This window comes from Polyodon spathula, chromosome 15 (genome assembly GCF_017654505.1).
Source record: "Polyodon spathula isolate WHYD16114869_AA chromosome 15, ASM1765450v1, whole genome shotgun sequence".
In the NCBI taxonomy this organism is placed as follows: domain Eukaryota; kingdom Metazoa; phylum Chordata; class Actinopteri; order Acipenseriformes; family Polyodontidae; genus Polyodon; species Polyodon spathula.
The window spans coordinates 32946680-32966227 of record NC_054548.1 but is presented as its reverse complement, the minus strand read 5'-3'; the positions used below and the strand labels follow the sequence as shown (position 1 = coordinate 32966227).

The window sequence follows — 19548 nt, the reverse complement described above, 5'->3', positions numbered from 1 at the left end:
AGCGAGGGGACTTTTTTGACCTGAAAAAAGAAACAAGGAACAGGGGCCACAAATGGAAATTAGATAAAGGGGCATTCAGTCACTTTTTTACACAGAGAATTGTGAGAGTCTGGAACCAACTCCCCTCCCCAGTAGTGCTGTTGAAGTTGACACCCTGGGATCGTTCAAGAAGTTGCTTAATGAGATTCTAAGATACTAACAACCAAATGAGCAAATTGAGAACAAGTAACAGGTGACCCAGGGGACGGGGCATCAGGAGAGCAGGTTGGTGACTGGGCAGGTACAGCAGCCAGCAGAGGTGCAATGTCTTGTCACCAGAGGGAGCAGAGCAGTAGACCAGGCGACCAACTATGCCTAGTGACGCAGCAACCCATGAGCTAGGACCAGCAACCATAGACAACATAGGGGCACTGGGCACTGTAGTTGGTTTTCGACATGCTCCCCTCAGCAACAGGTGTAATGGCTGGGGAGGTTGGCGTGGCAGTGGCTTCACCCACACTGGAAACGGCAGAAGCTCCTCCTCTTTTGGCTCTGGAGACGACACAGACTCCTCTCCCACTGGCTATGGAGACAGCAGTGGTTCCTTTCTCTCTGGCACTTGGGCAGGCAGCACCTCCCTCTCTAGCACTGGCAGGCAACACCTCCTTTTGCCCGCCTCCAGGAACGACCACTCCTCCCCTTCTTTCTCTTTCTGGCAGGTGGCAACTCCTCTTCTCCCTGAAGGGGGCAACATGCTGTAGGGTGGCTGAGCTCTCCATGGGCAAGTCACCAATCTTGTTACTACAGGCCTGCAAGGACGGTGTCCAAACCAACGATAGGTAGCTGGTCTTGAACTTTAAGGCGGAGCCACTCATTCACGGACTCCACCTCATCCCTTTGTGGTGCCCCGCAAATAAGTGCCCCTTCCACGCCTCTACTCATGCTCCCATTCCTCTGCTAGTTTATCCAAAAGCAAACTAATGTAACTGCAGTTCTGCTCTGAATCTCCAGGGGGTACTATCCCAATCTGACACCAACTGTGACAGGATGGCATCATGGCCCAAGATGTTACTGGCAGAAATTCGAGACTTGAAAACAAATTGCAATTGAAACACGTATGCGCACGTTTATTTAACAAACACACAAAACACAGGCACAAATTAACAAGGCACGAGGGCCAAAATAAAAAGTATAAACAAAGCAATTCTATCGTCAGGCTGGGCATTGGCCTTCACTGACCAAGTCACTAAACATTTACCAACAACACACAGTGTGCACACTCACCAAACTCCCACCTCCAGACAAAGGATTTCTCCTTTATGTATAATTAATTGTATTTTTTTAAAAGAAATTCACGAATGACAATAAAAATAAATAACTGAGTGTCAGAAACCACCATTTTATAATTTAAAAAAAAAAAAAAAAACTCACCAGAAAACACATTTTCCATTTCCATCAAGAACATCACTTAAAACATTTTAACATTTAGCCTAGCTACCAAGTCAACTCTGTTGAAATGTACATTGTAACATTGTAACTCAAGTTGCTATTGAAGCAATATTTTAAAAATGTAACAAACTTTAACATTTTTAAATTTGGTTTAAAATGGTCTGTGTTGGCTTCCAAAAAAAGTAACAAGCAGACAAAATATTTTTTTTTTTTTAAAAACAACCTTGAGTGACAAATTCAGAAACATTTTCGAGTTTTGTAAACCTTTAAAACTTATGCTGATACATTACAGTCAGCACTCGGCTATACGACACTCGGATACATGTCAGTTGCGTTTCACCGTCCTTGTATTAAGAATAAAATCAGTCCCTATTATATATACGTAACAAATTAATGCACTTACCTGTCACACGCGATTTCCAACTCCGTCACCAGTTTTCTGATACAAAGCCCATAGTCCGTATGAAGTGTGTGTGTATGTGCGTGCGCAGGGCTGGTTGAGTGGGATGGGGCAGGTTACAACGTGCTCATCTACACACACGTCAAATCAGATGAAATAATCAGATATGTGTCACACTTGTTTAACCATCGCTGAAGTCAAAATTTTATAGGGTTGGATATGCGAGTGCTGACTGTATTAAAATGACTTTAATTCCTATTGCCTATTTTGTTGCCTCTTATCCCAAAATATTAAAAACAGCAGAAACGTTAACTGCAAACCTTTAAAGACAAAACCGAAGATTTTGTGTTTCTTTTATACACACATTGTACATTTCTAGTAGGATGTAGAAATGTCACAGTACAGAATGAGGAATTCACTAGTCATGACTTTTGATCCTGTTGCCGTAGTGACCAATTGCACAGCATTGACGCCGGACCGTGTGCAGCTACCGTAGCGCTTCTTCTACTTGAAAAAAGTATGAAATGAACAGGGGAGGTGAAAAGTAATGGAAAATACTGTAAGGAACATAAAATGCATATTTTTCATGGTAAGCAGTCAAATACACGATTTCTGTAAAGTTCAGGGCTTCCTAAACCCTCTTAAAAAGTTACCGCTTTCAAGTTAACTAGAACATTTTATAAGAAACTTAAAATCTGCAAAATTATAGAAAAAAATGCTGACCACCTGTTACAGGACAGCGTCTCTGGCACGGCTATTGTTTACCAGGAAGGAGACTCAGAAACAGAAAGCTTGCAGTTTCAAAGCACTAATGCACATTTTAATTAACAATAAAAAAATAAACAAAATAAAATGCATGGTGGCCAAAATAAACACGTTTACAAAAACTAAACATTTAGTGAATTCCTGAGTTTATGTTTCTTTGTACTTTTATTGTGTTCATTTTTTTCAGTTCCCTTTCCTTTTTATGATATTTGCATTCTAATTTGTTCTTATTAGAATAACTCAAATATTGATTTATTTATTTCTTGATTAGACTATGTTCAGAAGCTGCTCTTAAATTCTAGTTACCAGCCATAGATATATGTAGCATATCAAGATAAGCCTAAGTGTCATAGCAAGTGCCATATAATCAAGTTTTAACTTGGATCAAAGTTTATTTTGTTTAGCTGTAAATACATTACTGTGCACTAGAACTAGATGGTACTGGCACTATATAAAGACACTCTGACTTACCCAGCCTTCATTACATATGTCTATGTATGCATACAACAAAAACCAAAACCTCACTTGAACTCACAGTGAAAGAAACTTAACAAAGTATTTTTTTTTAATAAAAAATAGTTATTTAAAAACAAAAAGAAAAACACATTATTTGAGTAATTAACCACTTAGAATGGTTACAAACATCATGAAACGGTATGTAAATTGTGAAACTATTGAGCAGCCGATTGCCATTGCTGTTATGCTTATGTAGCATGAAAAATGCTTCAGTGTAAACACGCTCAGTGTGATGTGTCGCAGGTTTCTCAGACCCTGATTAGCACTAGTGTACTTTACCAGAAAAAAATGTGTGGAAATTAAGTCTGTTAAACTAGACAGTAATGTTCAGTAATTATACACAATCAATTTCACTTCAGGCATGACAGCACATGTATTATTTGAACAGTACTGCATGCATCGTTGTTTTATTGCCTAATTGTATGACAACCTCATAGAAATGCCATAATCCCTTAATTATACAACAAAAGTACACTGTTCTCTAGTTGTTTCATATTGAGGTCAGTCGTATTGTTTATTGTTTTTACTGGCTCTGTTTATTGTTAATATTTTTGTGTCACATTTTGCTGTGTGTGTTTGACTACAGGCCCTATGATCTGCAAGTGGCACCGGAGAGCCAGGTGGACCCTGAGCACTACATATTCTCTCCCTTCTCTGTGTTGCATGTGCAGCCCGACCACAGCTCAGAGCTCATGACCTTGGGGGAGTGGCACAGGGATTCTGTGCTGTGGAGGGCACTACAGGAAATTCCCTTCTTCAGGAAATTTCTGTTGCGGAAAACTTTTATAAAGTGAGTCTGTCTGTCTGTGTAACAGTTTTTATGTCTGTCTGTTGGGACATCATAGTTCTACTGCATCTGTCTAGAAGCCTGTTAGTTTCCATAACATAGTCAAACCTAGTAATATCACTCTTGTTAATGTCAACTTCTGTCTATTATGACCACATTGAAATGTTGAACTAAAACCTGAACTAAACTAACTTTTGGCATAGGGAACAACCTTGTGGTGAAACGTAATTTTCCCATTGTAAATGCTCTGCCTAAAGGAACAGGAACTTCGGTTATAAGACCACCTTTTTTGCACCGATAGCAATTAGTTGCTAACCGATTCAAAACTGATACAGTACTGTTTTTTAACCTGATAACTTGTCATCGTTAAATTCAAATTCACATGGTTAATTCATTCTTTTCAAAACTGACTTGTCATCACGAGAGTAATCTAGAGCTGCTGCTGCATTTTTTAACCTGTGTAGAGGTGCTGTGTTACTAACCATTGTGTTAAAATTAATTCTCATATTCTTAATTTCTGTTAGACGCTGCTGCATTTTTATCGTATGTAAGGGTGTTTTGTTAGTTAGTTAGTTTGTTAATTAACTATAATAATAAACTTACGCTTGCCTATTGCTTTTCTCTTTCTTGTTCTGTTAATTTCATATTTTGATGCACGTGCGTCATGACATAAGTAATAAACCGTGTGACAGGGCAGAAGCCCTGCGCGGGTAAGTAGTGTGTTTTGGGAACTGTGTAAATAAAAATGTTTCGAATTTAAGATTGCCAGGGATAGGGAGTTAAAATCGCTTCTCTGTCAAATCCTTGTACATAATGTGGCTGGTGCTTAATTGATTAATTGAGGATCAATTAAGCCCAGCCACATGCTTTAAAAGGAGAGCCAGCTAGAGCCAGAGTTTAAGGATAGAAGACTGAGGGTTTGTAGAGGTAATTGTTTGCTGAAAACTTCTAAAAAAAGGTCTGAGGATTTTTCTTTATTTTCTGTTCATTTTCTGTTTGTTTTATTTAGCAATAGTTTTAACTGAATGTTCTCCATTTTTTGGTTTTGGAGGTAAAGGGATTAGCCTTCGTCGTTAGGTAAGGACATTCATTTGTTTAGTTAACGCCTTTCATCACAAGGGTTTTGTTTGTTTGTTTTTGAGTGAAAGTAGTTTTTTGTCATCTGTCTGCACACATCGGTCCCTACTTAAAGGAAGCAGCTGCCCTACTTTTCATCTATTAGGGGCGCACTTCCTCAATATATTTGCTTTATTTGGTTCATATTGTGATTGGCCTTGGCATATTGTGTCCGATGGTTAACTCTCTTGAGAACACTTTGCTTGCTTCCCGAGGAGTGTTCTCTTAGCTAGAGACTACTGTACTAGTATGATACTGTTGCAAGTTTTTTTTGTATATCAAATTGTTTTACAAATGTGTTTCCACAGGTGGCACACAAATGTACGCCATCTCTGCTTGTTGAAGAGACGTGATTATTTACAGAGAACTCACCTACTAGCTGTGCCTCAGTTTGGGGCAGCCCTGCTCCAGTTCTCCAGGTAAACTATTTATGTATTAATTTGTTTACTGGTATACTGAATATAGGGTACAGAATTATTAGCCTGCGTCATCCAAACATTAACCTGTTGCTGAAATGACATCACAGGGGCAACAGTATCAGATGTAGAAACAGGAAAGCAACACCCAACATAAGAAAGTTTTCAAGAAAAGAAAGGTGATAGATGAGCAGTAGAATTGAGCAAAAAAAGGCTTGTTTTAGGAGTTGAATCCCACATATATACACCACATCATATTATTTTCTCAGCTTTAAAGCTAGCTGTGTTGTGGTTGTCAAAACATATGCCTTTCCACTGAAACAGCCATTCAACAAAACAGCTCGTCGTCTTGCATGCACCGTTTTTCTTTGTATTAATAATGAGTGTGTTTGGTATTTTAGAACTAATACATAGGATATGTTACTTTTGAACTTAATATAAGTAGACAGATGGGTTAGGTATAGGGTTGTTGATGCTGGGTCACTGGGATCCTGAAAGAGCTGACTAGGAATTGATGGGTTAAATGGCCTCCCTTGGGTCAAATTGTAATTTTTTTTTAAATATGATTCCAACTAGATTGAAATGATTAAACTTCTGATTTATGTAATTGTTTTGGGGGTACTCTAATCTTTGATATACTATATGTTATACTTAATTATATATATATATATATATATATATATATATATAATATATATATATTATATATATATATATATATATATATACTATATGATACTTCATTTGCTTGTAGGAACAATTCAATAATTGATTTAATATTTATCTGGGTTGATTAGTTCTCTTACTAACAATATTTAAATTGACGTGTTCCAAAGATTGAGGATTTACTATGACCACACATTCACAGGCAGACACAAGGAATGGTCAGTCAATAGTAGTGATTTATTAAGTACACAAGTAATAAACAAAAATTAGAAAAGTTAGAAAGTAAATCTCTTAGTCTGTAAGCACAAAGACAATTCCAAAGCTCTCACTACATTCATGCTTGACTTGCAGGCAATTGAAATATGACACCGCCTGTCTCTTCATAGGGAAGCAGCAGCTTCAACAGCAATCAAGCAAGCAGGCTGTGACATAGTATCTTGCTCACAAACACCACACACGCACTCCCACATCCAAGCACACAGCCTCAACTGGGATGATGCGGACAGTCTTAGAATTTATCACATTAAGCTTATTAGTGGTATATAGATTAAGTATATGGCAAGTTTACTTTTAAAGAAATTCTTCATACAATAATATGAGGTAGATTACTTATAGTTACTTCATCAAGTTTCACCAAAAGTTATTTCACATGCAACATGTGCAAACTAAATAATTAACAGTTCAATTCTTTGTGAATGTGTTACAGTTAATTAATTTAGTTCTGTGAAAGGAAAATGCAACTGGAATTATACCCAACGGTTCCTTGAAGCTTAGACTTTTGATCCGCTGGTTTGGAAACTCAATCTATTGAAGTGTCCAATACAAACTCTCCTCTCAGCAACAAAGTCTTCAATCCCACTTTTAGATTAACTCGGCAACACAGCTTTCAATTCTCGATAGAATCAACAAACAGCTGCAACAAAGTCTTCAGTCCTCGGTAGAGGATCCACAACAGCGCCCGTCTGCTCTGTCCTCTTCGTTGAATGTATTAGCTTCGCAGGTAGCAGTGCACAGTTTCTTTTGGATACTGTGGTTTTAGGTGTACAGCAGACATAGACTGGTTTGTTTGATAAGTCTGTAAATGTTATGGCAGTCTTTAGCCGGGCTTTCGTTGCTTGTGGTCATTGACTCGCTTGCAGCTTGCTTCCTTGTCTTGGGGTCTGTTTCCAGGCAGAGTCCCGTCTTGATTCAGTTTATAGAGTCCTGAAGTTGCAGCTTTGCTTAGCAGAGTGACAGCACTTTGTTTTAGCATTCGATGTGGAGAGCAAAATGTTCAATTTCGCTTTGATTTTTATAGTCTTTTTCCTCTGCTGAATTGCCACTTTCATGAGATCATTTGTGTATCTTGCCGTTTTAACTCGCGAATCTTTGAGATTTGTCCTTTGTCTGTTTCCGTTCGTCCAGCAGCTTGCAGTTGCAGATGGGACTTGTTGACATCTGTACTTTGTCTTCCTTGCACCAAACTGCTTGTGTTTGCAGTTTTGCAGTCTCTTCACTGTTCTTTTCAGCCTCAGTGAGTCCAGATGCCCCCCTCCTAGTCCTGGTCATCTTCAGTTCAGTATTCCTTCCAGGAATCAAGGGGCCCTTTTTCTTAAGACACAGCAGTTTGCTTTTTTCCTAAGACAGCAGTTTCATTAATTAGTCCAGTTATATCATTAATACACATTCAAGGAATATGTCCTACATGCTAGTTTAAAAAGTTGTACATACCTTTATTTTAAGTTATTAAATTCCAAGCTTTAAATTGTAGCATAAAATAAGGTCATGCCAGGTAATGAGTAAGTGAATAGTTGTAGCGAATATTGCAATTTTTCATATTAAGGTTAAAAAGTAAAATTCCTATTTCTCTTATTCCGAGCAATTGGAGGGGCTTTCGTGGTGGAAGGCACTCCCCAAGAACAAAACGCCATTCTGTGTTGCAGTATAGAGGAGGTCAAGCAGATTACTTGGCTCAGATCAAACTGTTGTCAGTATGCCGTAAAACTTCAAATAATCGCCTGTCTCAAATAGGCAGTAGGCTTGATTGATCACAAATATTGTAAATAAATGCCAAGTCTCTATTAAACGCCGGGTTCTGAATAATAATACCGGTATTATAATTTATACTGGATGTTCCTGCCATAGCACACAAATGGCTGTACAGTGGGGTAACTAGTTAGTTTTTCAGTGGCGCCGAAAAGATCATATAATTTAAAATTCAAACTTGAAGTGTTTGCCGAACAAAATTCAGTTGAAGCTGCAGCACGTCACTATGACATTGACCATGTGAGAATGAAAAAGCCAAAAACAGAAACTTGAAAATGTATCGGACACTCGGCACAGGAAGGAAGAGACTGGATGGTGGGGGAAGAAAACAAATAAGCGAAATGCTCTAATTTCAGGTTTGAATGGATCATGACAATGCGATCTTCACGTTTCTCAAAAAATGATCAGAAATAAAGCAAAAGAGCTGTTTCTCTCTTTAGAGGATAACACTTCTGACGACTTTAAAGGTAGCTGTGGGTGGCTGGACAATTTTCTGAAACGTAATGGGTTTTCTGTGCAACGCTGCACTACCCTTGCTCAAAAAAATGCAGACAAACTTACAGAGAAACTTGTTTCTTATTGGAACATGAGCGAAATGAAAAAAATAAATCGGCTGTTTTGTTCGACAAGGTTGGTGCCAGCACTGTCGATGTTCAGGGTGCCCATAGCATACCGCTGAAAACCACTGGTCATGAAATATGCCATTTGACAGTTGTGCTTGCAGCAGAAGCGGGTGGGACTAAAACCTAAAACCAAACTAAAACCTTACATTGTCTTCAAGGGAGCTGCCCAGGAAGAGAAAAGCATGCAGGATGTTAGTGGTGCTGTTAGTGGTGATATCCACAAATAGTTGGATGAACAGTGACTTCACAACAGACTGGCTATAGAGGGTGGTTGGAAAGTTTTTAGTTTTGCTCCCCATTTATTAGTTTGGGACCGTTGCCACATAAGTAGTGCAACAAAGGAGGAACTCAAACGTGGCTACAAGTTACATAAGAACATAAATTTTACAAACGAGAGGAGGCCATTCGGCCCATCTTGCTCGCTTGGTTGTTAGTAGCTTATTGATCCCGCTGTAGAGTCAAGTCCTCAAACCAAGGATTTGGAGAACCAGATTTTACTGTACGTACCCCAGAAATACATAACATTGGTCATGCTGTGTCTGCTGGCAAATATTGTAAATAAACACCAGAGGCGTTTAATTGAAGTTTTACGGTACTTTGAAAAAGCTATTTCCTGATAATGTTCCTAATGTTCCTATCCTAATTGATTTCATATAGGGTTTTTTTGGGGGGGATTTTACCCTTTTTCCAGGTAGTGGTGCTTTTGTGTTTATATTTCAGTTGTGTTTGGTATTTTATGGGACTTGTCTAAGCTGAGGGTATGCAACAGTCATTCGTTGTGTATATGTGTTGTGGCAGAGTAGGGGGAGAAAGGAGGAAAGTTGTAGTCCAAGGAGGTTGCTGCAGAACTACAACTCCCAGAATGTCCTGGGATTGCAGGAGAGAAAGCACCTGAGGCCAAGTAAGGGCTGCATAAAGGCTGGAGAACCCTGCAGTCGAGTGTGTGTGGCTGATGGAGAAACAGCCAGTATTCTTGTCACAGCAGGAAAGCAACAAGCAACTGAGGCAAAAGTGGGGGTTGCCGGAAGGGGAAGCAGCCTTCAGAGCTTGAGCTGCTGTTCAAGAAGGCAGCATGGCCAGCACCAGAGGAAGAGTTGCAGCCGACGGAGCATGAGGTACCGCTGGCGGAGTTAGAGGTACTGCTGCCGGATCAAGAAGTAAGGCCAACGGCTACAGAGAAGGGTGAGGAGGTGAGGAGTCCACCTCCACCCCTCTGTGTCACAGTTCGCCACTGGTGGGTGCGGTCCCTTGCTACGTGCTCCCGGACACCCTACCAGAGTGTTCGGATGTCCGTGTGCTGGGCCTAGAGACCAGGTCAGTGCATCACCAGGCACAGTTGTTTGCCTGGTCTCCTACTTCACTCCACCTGAAACCCCAGACTTCACTTCGTGGTTGGCAGACGTCACTGGCGTTCCCCCTGCATTATACTTTGTTCCCCGGGAGGGACAGACGTCGCTATGCCAGTTCCAGGGCTCTCACCTCTGCATGCTGCTGCAACTTTTAGTGCATAGTCCTGTGCTCCAGGCGCCACTCTTATCCCGTTTGGGTCCCTTCACTGCTCTCTGGTCCCCAGGGAGTATGAACATACCGGTACGTTTAAGGTGACCAGATGTCTCGTTATAATCGTGATCGTCCAGATATTAGGGGCTTTGACCTGTATCCCGATTGAGGTACTGTCAGGATGCCATTTATCACGATTTTTAGAGTAAATGTTGAAAACCCAGGTGTAAAATGGCAGTGCAACAGCATACTCTACTGGTTTAGAGCGTTGTTTGCATTGCATCTATGCGGCTATCCAATCACGTTAACCTGCAGTCATATGATGTGGTATGCTAATATGTTTTTGGCTGGTGTTATTGACGAGCCGGTCACTAAAAAGCAAAAAAGAAGTGCAGGTACTGAATGCACTGAGAAAAAAAATGGATTCATTCATATGCCCATGGTCAAGTCATCCAATTAAGATTAGGCTGATAATTAGGATTAGGATACACCTAATATTTCAGAGCACTATAAAATCCAAAAAATAGTGGTACTTGCTCCCTTAATAAAGCAGAGTGCTGTCATTTGTTAAAAGGCAAGCTGCAACATCTTCCAGCAGTTGCTGCCAATATTTTCTGTCTGGTGTGGATTTCCCCATATATTGAGACCGCATGTCTGCATCCAATTAATTGGTTGGAAGTGTATGGCAAAGCTTTGCCAAGTTATACAGATGTGGACATCAATTAGAAACAGACCCAAAACTCTGTCACTCAAGGGTATCTGGCATTCTTTAATAAAGTCCATATATGCAGCACATTCGTTGTCATGTTATTTGTCCCATCCAGGAATTTGTTTTATCAGTACCGAGTCAAAACAAAGAAAACACGCCTTTTCGGGTCTAAAATTCTAACTGCGTTTAAAAAGTAAACAGCAAGGGTTGTTTGAACCAAAGTAGCTAGGCTTGATTGCTCCTATAGTGCTGATTTAACTTGGGTACAACCAACACAGGTATACTTTTTTGTCTGCGCTGATTTTCCGGTTTGTTTTCTGTTTTCTTTGTTTGTTTTACGTTCTGTTCAGCAGCCTCGGTGGTAGCCTTTTGTTTAATGTGTGATTCTGAAGTTATAACGATCGATCGTATTTTCTTTAAGTCACATTACAAGATGTACAAAACAGTTACCTCCATCTGCATGTACAGGAAATGTCTTGACACGATCCTCAGCCGAAATATACTTTGCTTGTTATGCTCTGTTGTTCATTTTTGGTATTTTATGTCAAATACTGAAAACTAGATTTTAGCAACCAAAATCAAATCAATGCAGCACTGACTTTGTCCCACCTGCTACATACAGTACAGCAGGTCACAGAAAAGTCAGTACAGACTCGTAAGTGCATTGCACACAGGAAGGCAAAGCAATAAAAAAAGCTTATCTACAAAAGATACACAGTTTGCATCGTTTGCGATGTGCAGTAGTTCACAAGGTTTCTTTCTTCCCCTCACCAACTGAAAGTGTCCCGATTTTTCACTCTTGGTATCTGGTTACCCTCGGTACATTCTGCAACTTTAAACTTGAATTACCGAGCCTACAAAACTTCTGATGACAAGATATTGTAACATTTGGTTTCTGTAACACCCTTTATTGGTCTCTTGTTTACATACAATAAACCATCAAAAAAATGTCAGCATGTCTGTAAACTGGTGATAATTACTCATTGAGAAAGAAGTATTAGAAACAATACTGAATTCAGATTCTGAATTTAATTCAAATACATACAATTCTTCCACTGAGTCGGATGTCAGCGAGTGTGTCAGTGAAGATATAAGTGAAGAATATTTACCATCTACGTCAAGTGACAACGAAGAGGCGGAGCCAAGCTCTGTGCATTGCTCCATGCTTCAAGGAGTATCATACGCTGAAGCATTAGACACAGTCACTCCCTCCGCCCCCACCACCTGTTTACCCAGATATGATTTATTCGTGTCTCTCTCTCCCTCTCACTCTCTCCTTCTAGTTTAGCCCTTTTTTGTTTGTTAGGACGTGTTATTGTGGTTATTCCAACCCGTTTTTTATTGTCTACCTGTTATTTTTTTGTCAAACCTTTCCTTGTGACAAAATAAAATATTATATTTATTTGTCTTATTTATTTACGGTAAAAATTATTATCATTACATACAGGTATTGGACAAAAAAATGGAAACAGCTGGGTAAATGAGGGACACCAAGTATTTTGAAAGCAAGGGCTTCCATATAGGTGTGGCTCTTGTGTTAACTAAGCAAATAATATCCTAGCATGCTTAGGGACATATATAAAAATGCTGGACAGGCTTGGTTGCCTATAATTATACTAGCATGGCTGCAAGAGGAGCCCTCAGTGACTTTGAAAGAGGGGTGATTGTTGGGGCAGGAGCAGGAGCTTAAGTAAAGTGTTTCACGAGCAACAGTGTCTAGGGAGATGTCGGCTTGTATCTCTGAGGGAAAGACATCATCAGCAAAGGGCAGTAGTGGGTGGAAGCGCGTACACCAGGATCGTGATATCCGTGCATTAATTGAAGTGCAAGGCAAAACAGGCGAGCAACTGCAGAGCAATTGGCTGCAAATTTCAACTTTGGGCGTGAGCAGCCAGTTTCATCAAAAATGGTTCGCTGAGAACTCCACAGAGTGGGATACCGTAGTCGGGTTGCTGTGCACAAACTACTCTGTGGAAGGGTGGTGGGCAATTCACTGACACGGAGACAGGACTTTATTTGTAACACCGCTCAGGCATACTGATTTATTTCAACCAGCAGAGGGTGCTGTTGTCGTGGCTTGAGTACTGGCAATGGTAAACAAGACCACGGTTATACCAACACAGGTACACAGTCCTCTGCAGGTGCACTTGCAGGTGCTCTGCGAATAATAATCACAAAGGACAAAAGGCAAAAGAAAAGGAAAATAAAACACAGTAATAAAACTACAAAATAAAAGTGCTGCACTCAGCAGCGTTACCCCGATCGTCGCTCTCCGCATGGCCTGGGTCTCCATCCTACATTGTGGTGTTCCCTCCACCTATACACACTCGGGGTCTGCCCAAGGATTCCCTGATCTCTAAAATCTTTCTCTTTTCTTTTGGTTATTTGTTTTTCCTTTCTCTTCTTAATTAATGATTTGTTTCGTTTTCTTTCTTTCATCTGGCCGTGCTTAGTCCGGCGGCAGAGCTTCCGCCAGCTCGCTGGCTGGCTTTGTCTCAGAGGGGGCAGACCCGAGGGAACCTCAGAGCGTCATTTTATCGGTGCAGCAGCCCGCCCCTCAGCCACTCAGAGAGGGAAAGCCCACACACCCTTTTTCCCACCTCTCCATGTCAATGCCCTGACTGACAGGCAGATATTGTAGGGCTGCTGCCCTCTCCCTGCAGCACTATGAATGCGCCCGGAGAGTCTACGCAGGTCTCCCCTGTTACACACTAATTACACCTGACAATGCACGTTTGCGAGTCCAGTGGTGCAAAGAGCACATGCAATGGACTACCGAGCAGTGGAGAAATGTGATATGGAAAAAGAACTCTGCAGCCCTGAATGCTTGGTTCCAACAGTGAATGGTTTTGGTGGTTTTGTAATGTTGTGGGGTGCATTTTCTTGGCATGGTTTTGGTGCACTCATTCGCTTAGAAGGCAATGTCAATGCTAATCGCTGCTTAATGGTACTGAGTGATCATCTTCACTGTTGTAGCATTTCTTTCCTGCCAGGGGAGGGGGTGTCTTCCAGGATGACAATGCCACCATCCACAGAGCATGTGTGGTCGCCCAGTGGTTTGATGTGCATGACACTGATGTTATCCATATGTCGTGGCCTTCTCAATCACGAGATCTGAACCCAATAGAGCATTTATGGGTATTCTGTAACAACGTCTGAGACAGGGTTTTCCACCTCCATCAACCAGGCGTGAGTTGATTGACTTTCTCGTGGAAGAATGGTGGCACATCCCTCCTGCAGAATTACAGAGGTTGGTAGACTCTATGCATACAGGCCGTACTGGTGATGGTGTTTCCATTTTTTTGTCCACTACCTGTACATACAAACATGTAGCTTTCAGCTTGTTTGAATTCCTCAATTCTTGCTGAAAAGGAAGCCTAAATTGCGGCGAAGTGCTTGTCGGGAATGTAAACAGTGACGTAAACACCGCCTTCCCGGAACATAAGAGATTGAGCTGGGAAATTTGCAGACGTAAATATGCCAATCTTATTTTTTGCAACACTGTTGGTACCGTATAAGATACGGTAAAGGCGTCTGTTGACAGTGTAGTTGGTTACTGTGGAAAGGACCGATCATGTTGTATCATGCGTAAATGCAGCAAGGACATGTACATTACATTAGTCACTATACAGATTATTATATTATTGGTGACTGAATATGCAATCATGGTATGCGTTATTTATCAATATTGAGATTTACAATCTTAGCTACAATCTGAAATGTGTGTGTATTTATATATATATATATATATATATATATATATATATATATATATATATATATATATATATATATATATATATATATATATATATATATATATATATACACAGAGCTCTGGAAAAAATTAAGAGACCACTGCAAAATTATCAGTTTCTCTGGTTTTACTATTTATAGGTATGTGTTTGGGTAAAATGAACATTTTTGTTTTATTCTATAAACTACTGACAACATTCCTCCCAAATTCCAAATAAAAATATTGTCATTTAGAGCATTTATTTGCAGAAAATGACAACTGGTCAAAATAACAAAAAAGATGCAGTGTTGTCAATAATGCAAAGAAAATAAGTTCAGATTCATTTTTAAACAACACAATACTAATGTTTTAACTTAGGAAGAGTTCAGAAATCAATATTTGGGGGAATAACCCTGATTTTCAAGCACAGCTTTCATGCATCTTGGCATGCTCTCCACCAGTCTTTCACATTGATGTGGGTGACTTTATACTACTCCTGGCGCAAAAATTCAAGCAGCTCGGCTTTGTTTGATGGCTTGTGACCACCCATCTTCCTCTTGATCACATTCCAGAGGTTTTCAATGGGGTTCAGGTCTGGAGATTGGGCTGGCCATGACAGGGTCTTGATCTGGTGGTCCTCCATCCACACCTTGATTGACCTGGCTGTGTGGCATGAAGCATTGTCCTGCTGGGAAAACCAATCCTCAGAGTAGGAGAACATTGTCAGAGCAGAAGGAAGCAGGTTTTCGTCCAGGACAACCTTGTACTTGGCTTGATTCATGCCAAAGCTGCCCGATTCCAGCCTTGCTGAAGCACCCCCAGATCATCACTGATCCTCCACCACATTTCACACTGGGTGTGAGACACTGTGGCTTGTATGCCTCTCCAGGTCTCCATCTAACCATTAGACGGTCAGGTGTTGGGCAAAGCTGAAAATTGGACTCATCTGGGGGTGCTTCAGCAAGGCTGGAATTGGGCAGATTTGTCTTTGTGAAGGGCGCATGAATCAAGCCAAGTACAAGGTTGTCCTTATTTAGTCGTCGCCAATGGTTTTTTACCCCAGTTTTCTTCCCAATTTGGATTGGCCAATTATTATTTGTTTTGAGGTTCACCGCTGGAACCCCCTGGCAACTCGGGAGACAGAGGCTGGAACGAACCGAGCCAAGAATTATGAATAGGAATCTTAAACATTCTTCACCAAAATTCTCTGGTCTGATGAGTCTAAAATATAACTATGTTTGGAGAAAAAAGAGGAATGCCATCAATGAAGAAAAGCCTGTACTTACAGTTAACCCTTTAAGAACCGGGATTGTGTTAACCCAAGCATACTGAAGTGGGTTTGTAGGACCGCGATCGTAAACACAATAAAAAAGCACTTTGTTTTTTTTGTGTTACGTCACTGAGAAGGACATTTAGTGACAAAAGCAGAAACAAAACATTACAGCATCTTACTTAGCGCTAATAAAAAAAAAAAGTGGAAGCGCTGTAAATCTGATGTATTTGACATTTATTCTGTCTTGTGTTATTTATTTATTTATTTATTTTTATAAATGTAGTTGTCGCCAATGATTTTTACCTTGGTTTTCTCCCCAATTTGGAATGCCCAATTATTTTTTTATCCCAGTTCACCGCTGCAACCCCCCATCATTTTTCGCACTGTGGATCCACAGCGAGGCCACCAGACGTGTAGTGTCGGAGGACAACCTGTCTGCCACAGGTGTGCAGTGAACTGTGGATTCCCCTGCCGACCTAAGGCCTCCCTACCTGGACAGTGCTCTGCCAATTAAGCACCGCCCCCGAGGAACCCCTGGTCACAGTCAGCAGTGACATAGCCTGAATTCGAACCTGTGATCTCCAGGCTATAGGCTTTACTGGATGTGCCACTCGGGAGCCCTTGTAGCTACTGGTTTCTTTTACTAGGCGTCAAGTTGATCAAAGCTATAGAATATCATCCTGTAGAGGACAGAGACTTTGTCTTAAAGGTCATTTTTTTTTTGTTGTGTTTTTTATTCTTCATTGTACTGTACCTTAATATATTCAGAAAGTCATCTTTTTGTTTTCAGAGTTATCGCTTAAAACTTTTGTATAACACGGAAGTCCTTTAGTGTCTGGGTGTGTTGGAAAACATGGAACCAGAGTTAGTAGTATGCTATGCATGTGGACTGGCAGAGCTATACTGGTGTTCTTTTCTGAAAAGAATATTGCAGATAGCAGACTGTTTGGTTCAAATTGGATGTACTGCTAACATTTGATAGAGCCCTTGTGCCTACAAGCTTCTTGCCCAGCATTGACTGCAAGCTATAACAGCGCTGTGGACCAGAAGGGGCCAGGCTCTAAGACTTTTGGAATGCCCAGCAGAGACTGCCGTTGGACCCAAAGGTTCTCAGGGAGAATAAGAGATAATGCCACTGGACTCAAAGGGTCCCAAGCAATATGGAGAAATAGGAACAAGGAAGATGACAAAAACCAGGATGTATGGACCTTTTGGGGCACCATGGGTCTGAAGAGGAACGCACTGAGTTCAGAGGTCGTCACACTAGACTACGTACACACAGAAAATTAAATACATATAGTATATGGTAACAGAATAATGTGTGGTACCTTTGCTATTGGTTAAGTTTCAGAGAAAGAGGAGCTGGACCTTCTATACAGAGGGGTATTTAATGTCATGCAAAAATTGTAAGGACGAGTAAACTGTTTGTCCTGTACCTGGGATCAGACTCCCTGCATATTTCAATAAACCTAACAACTGATTGAAGAAAACAACTCTGCATTTTCTTGAATCTACTTACTCCCCATCGTTACATCAAGGTGTTTTTTATTTCTCTTCTTTTAAAGTCCCTCAGATATGTTTACTACAAACAAATGACACTCCATCTTCAAAAAGACAAAAGCACACAAAGACTTCCCTTCTTTTATAGGGCACAGGTGTGATGTGCTCCACCCCCAACCAAACATCACCTGAAACAAATAATTGTATGCTAATTTCTGTAACAAAACAAGTATGTCAGTAACATACATCTCCCTACCACGGCTGTAAAGTCAAAAGTAGAGCTATCGGTATGATAAAAAAGATGATGACCATGACATATATCAGGGCTGGCCAACCCTGGTCCTAGAGAGACACAATCCTGCAGGTTTTATAGGTATCTTCAAATCATAAGTCGCTAAAGACCTGGAAAAAGTTGGTGTTGACCATCTAAGAACGTAATTGGTTCAATTAAGTTAATTGAAAACTCAGGTGGAACAAAAACCAGTAGACCAGGTGTGGCGGAGTGTCCCGCCCCTTTGTTCATTATTGATTTGTATTATAATTTGTGTTAATGCGACGGCAAAAGCCGTTGATTATTATTATTATTATTATTATTGTTATTTTTTGGTATTACTATTATGTATTGTTTGGCCGGACGAGCGAGACGCTGGTCGGCAGGTTATTGTTTTTCTTTTTAAATACCTCATGAGGATGTGTGATTGATCAGCTACTTTAACTAGCTGACAGTCATGCACCTTTATTTAATCTCGTGCAGAATATAAAAGCCTGCAGCTTTTACACAAACCCTTTGTTTGTGTCTTGTTTTTGGCTAAACTGTTTATTTTTGTTAAATAAATATACTGATCACCACAGCTCAGTTTTCATCTGCCATTACGTGTTTTGGTTTCTGTGTTCTTCGGGGTCTGACGTAACCACTACAGTCATCCTGATCACACCCTGGACATATATATCATCAACAGTATTACCGAATTGTATAGAGTAAGAGTTAGCTATGTGATGTTTAATCACAATTTGAGCAATTCTGCAGATGTATGCAAAAATGTCAGATGACAAACAGACTGATGGATGAATGGACTTACAAACACACCCCATATCCCCAGAATCTAATATTCTCAGTAACGAATGCTAAATAAGGTCAGTATCAAGTTTCATGATAATTGGATAAGCGATTCTCCAGATATATGCACAGATATGAGTGCGACATCGAGATGGACGAATGTACAGACACCCCAATGTATTTGCAGAATCTGATATTCTCAATAACATGTGCTAAATAACGTTAGTACCAAGTTTCGTGATAATTGGATAAGTGACTTTTGCAAAAATGTAAGTGTGACATACAGATGTATGTACATACGCACAGACACACACACATCACAAGAATCTGATAGTCTCAGTAACTTAAGCTAAATAATGGTTAGGGTTAGGTTAACTTTAGTTCTTCTCTTTTTATTGCTCATGTTATGATTAACAAAAGTTTCTGGGCTAAAGTTAAAGTCAGAGTTTACTAGTAGGATTGTTGTACTATTTTGCACTATAAAACAAATAATCTGAAAAAGTTGTGTTGTAATATATATTATAATGCACAAGAGTTCTAAAATGATGCAAGCCTAGTGTAAAATGTTCACATATACAGCTTATACGGCTACAAAATACAACATGCAAACAAATACTATACACCAGACATTGTTTTTAGTGCTGGTTTACCGTGTGACACTGACATTGCATATGTCGTCTTTGTTGTTGTTAAATAACCTGTATAAACTACAGAGAAGGCAATAACTACAGAGGTTAAATGGTTCTCCCAAGTACAATGTGACATTCTTATTGGCATCATTACACTTTTTTTTTTTTTTTTTTTTTTACCATTTAACAAACATGGTCACCAATAGATAGGGTTCTTTGTTTAATTTTTTTTTTTTTTTTTTTTTTTTTTTTTTTTTTACTGATTTTTCCCTGCTAAATTACAGATTTTTTTTCTATGTCTTGTTTGAACGTCCTCGTTATTTCACCTCCTAAGTGTCTTCTGGGTGAACTGGTTACTGGCTGAAAGCATGCCAGCCAATGGGGGGAACAGCAGGTTGGTAA

The 19548-nt window shown here is 40.1% G+C and overlaps 1 protein-coding gene across 1 annotated transcript in view; it reads left to right on the top strand.

Annotated features, from left to right (window-relative positions):
- LOC121327794 (dynein heavy chain domain-containing protein 1-like) overlaps window positions 1–19548 on the top strand; it is a 56319-nt gene that overhangs the window by 8901 nt on the left and 27870 nt on the right. Inside the window, exons 5-6 of the mRNA XM_041272000.1 lie at window positions 3696–3899; window positions 5321–5431. Coding sequence (XP_041127934.1) covers window positions 3696–3899; window positions 5321–5431 — 315 coding nt within the window. The remainder of the gene's footprint in view (window positions 1–3695; window positions 3900–5320; window positions 5432–19548) is intronic.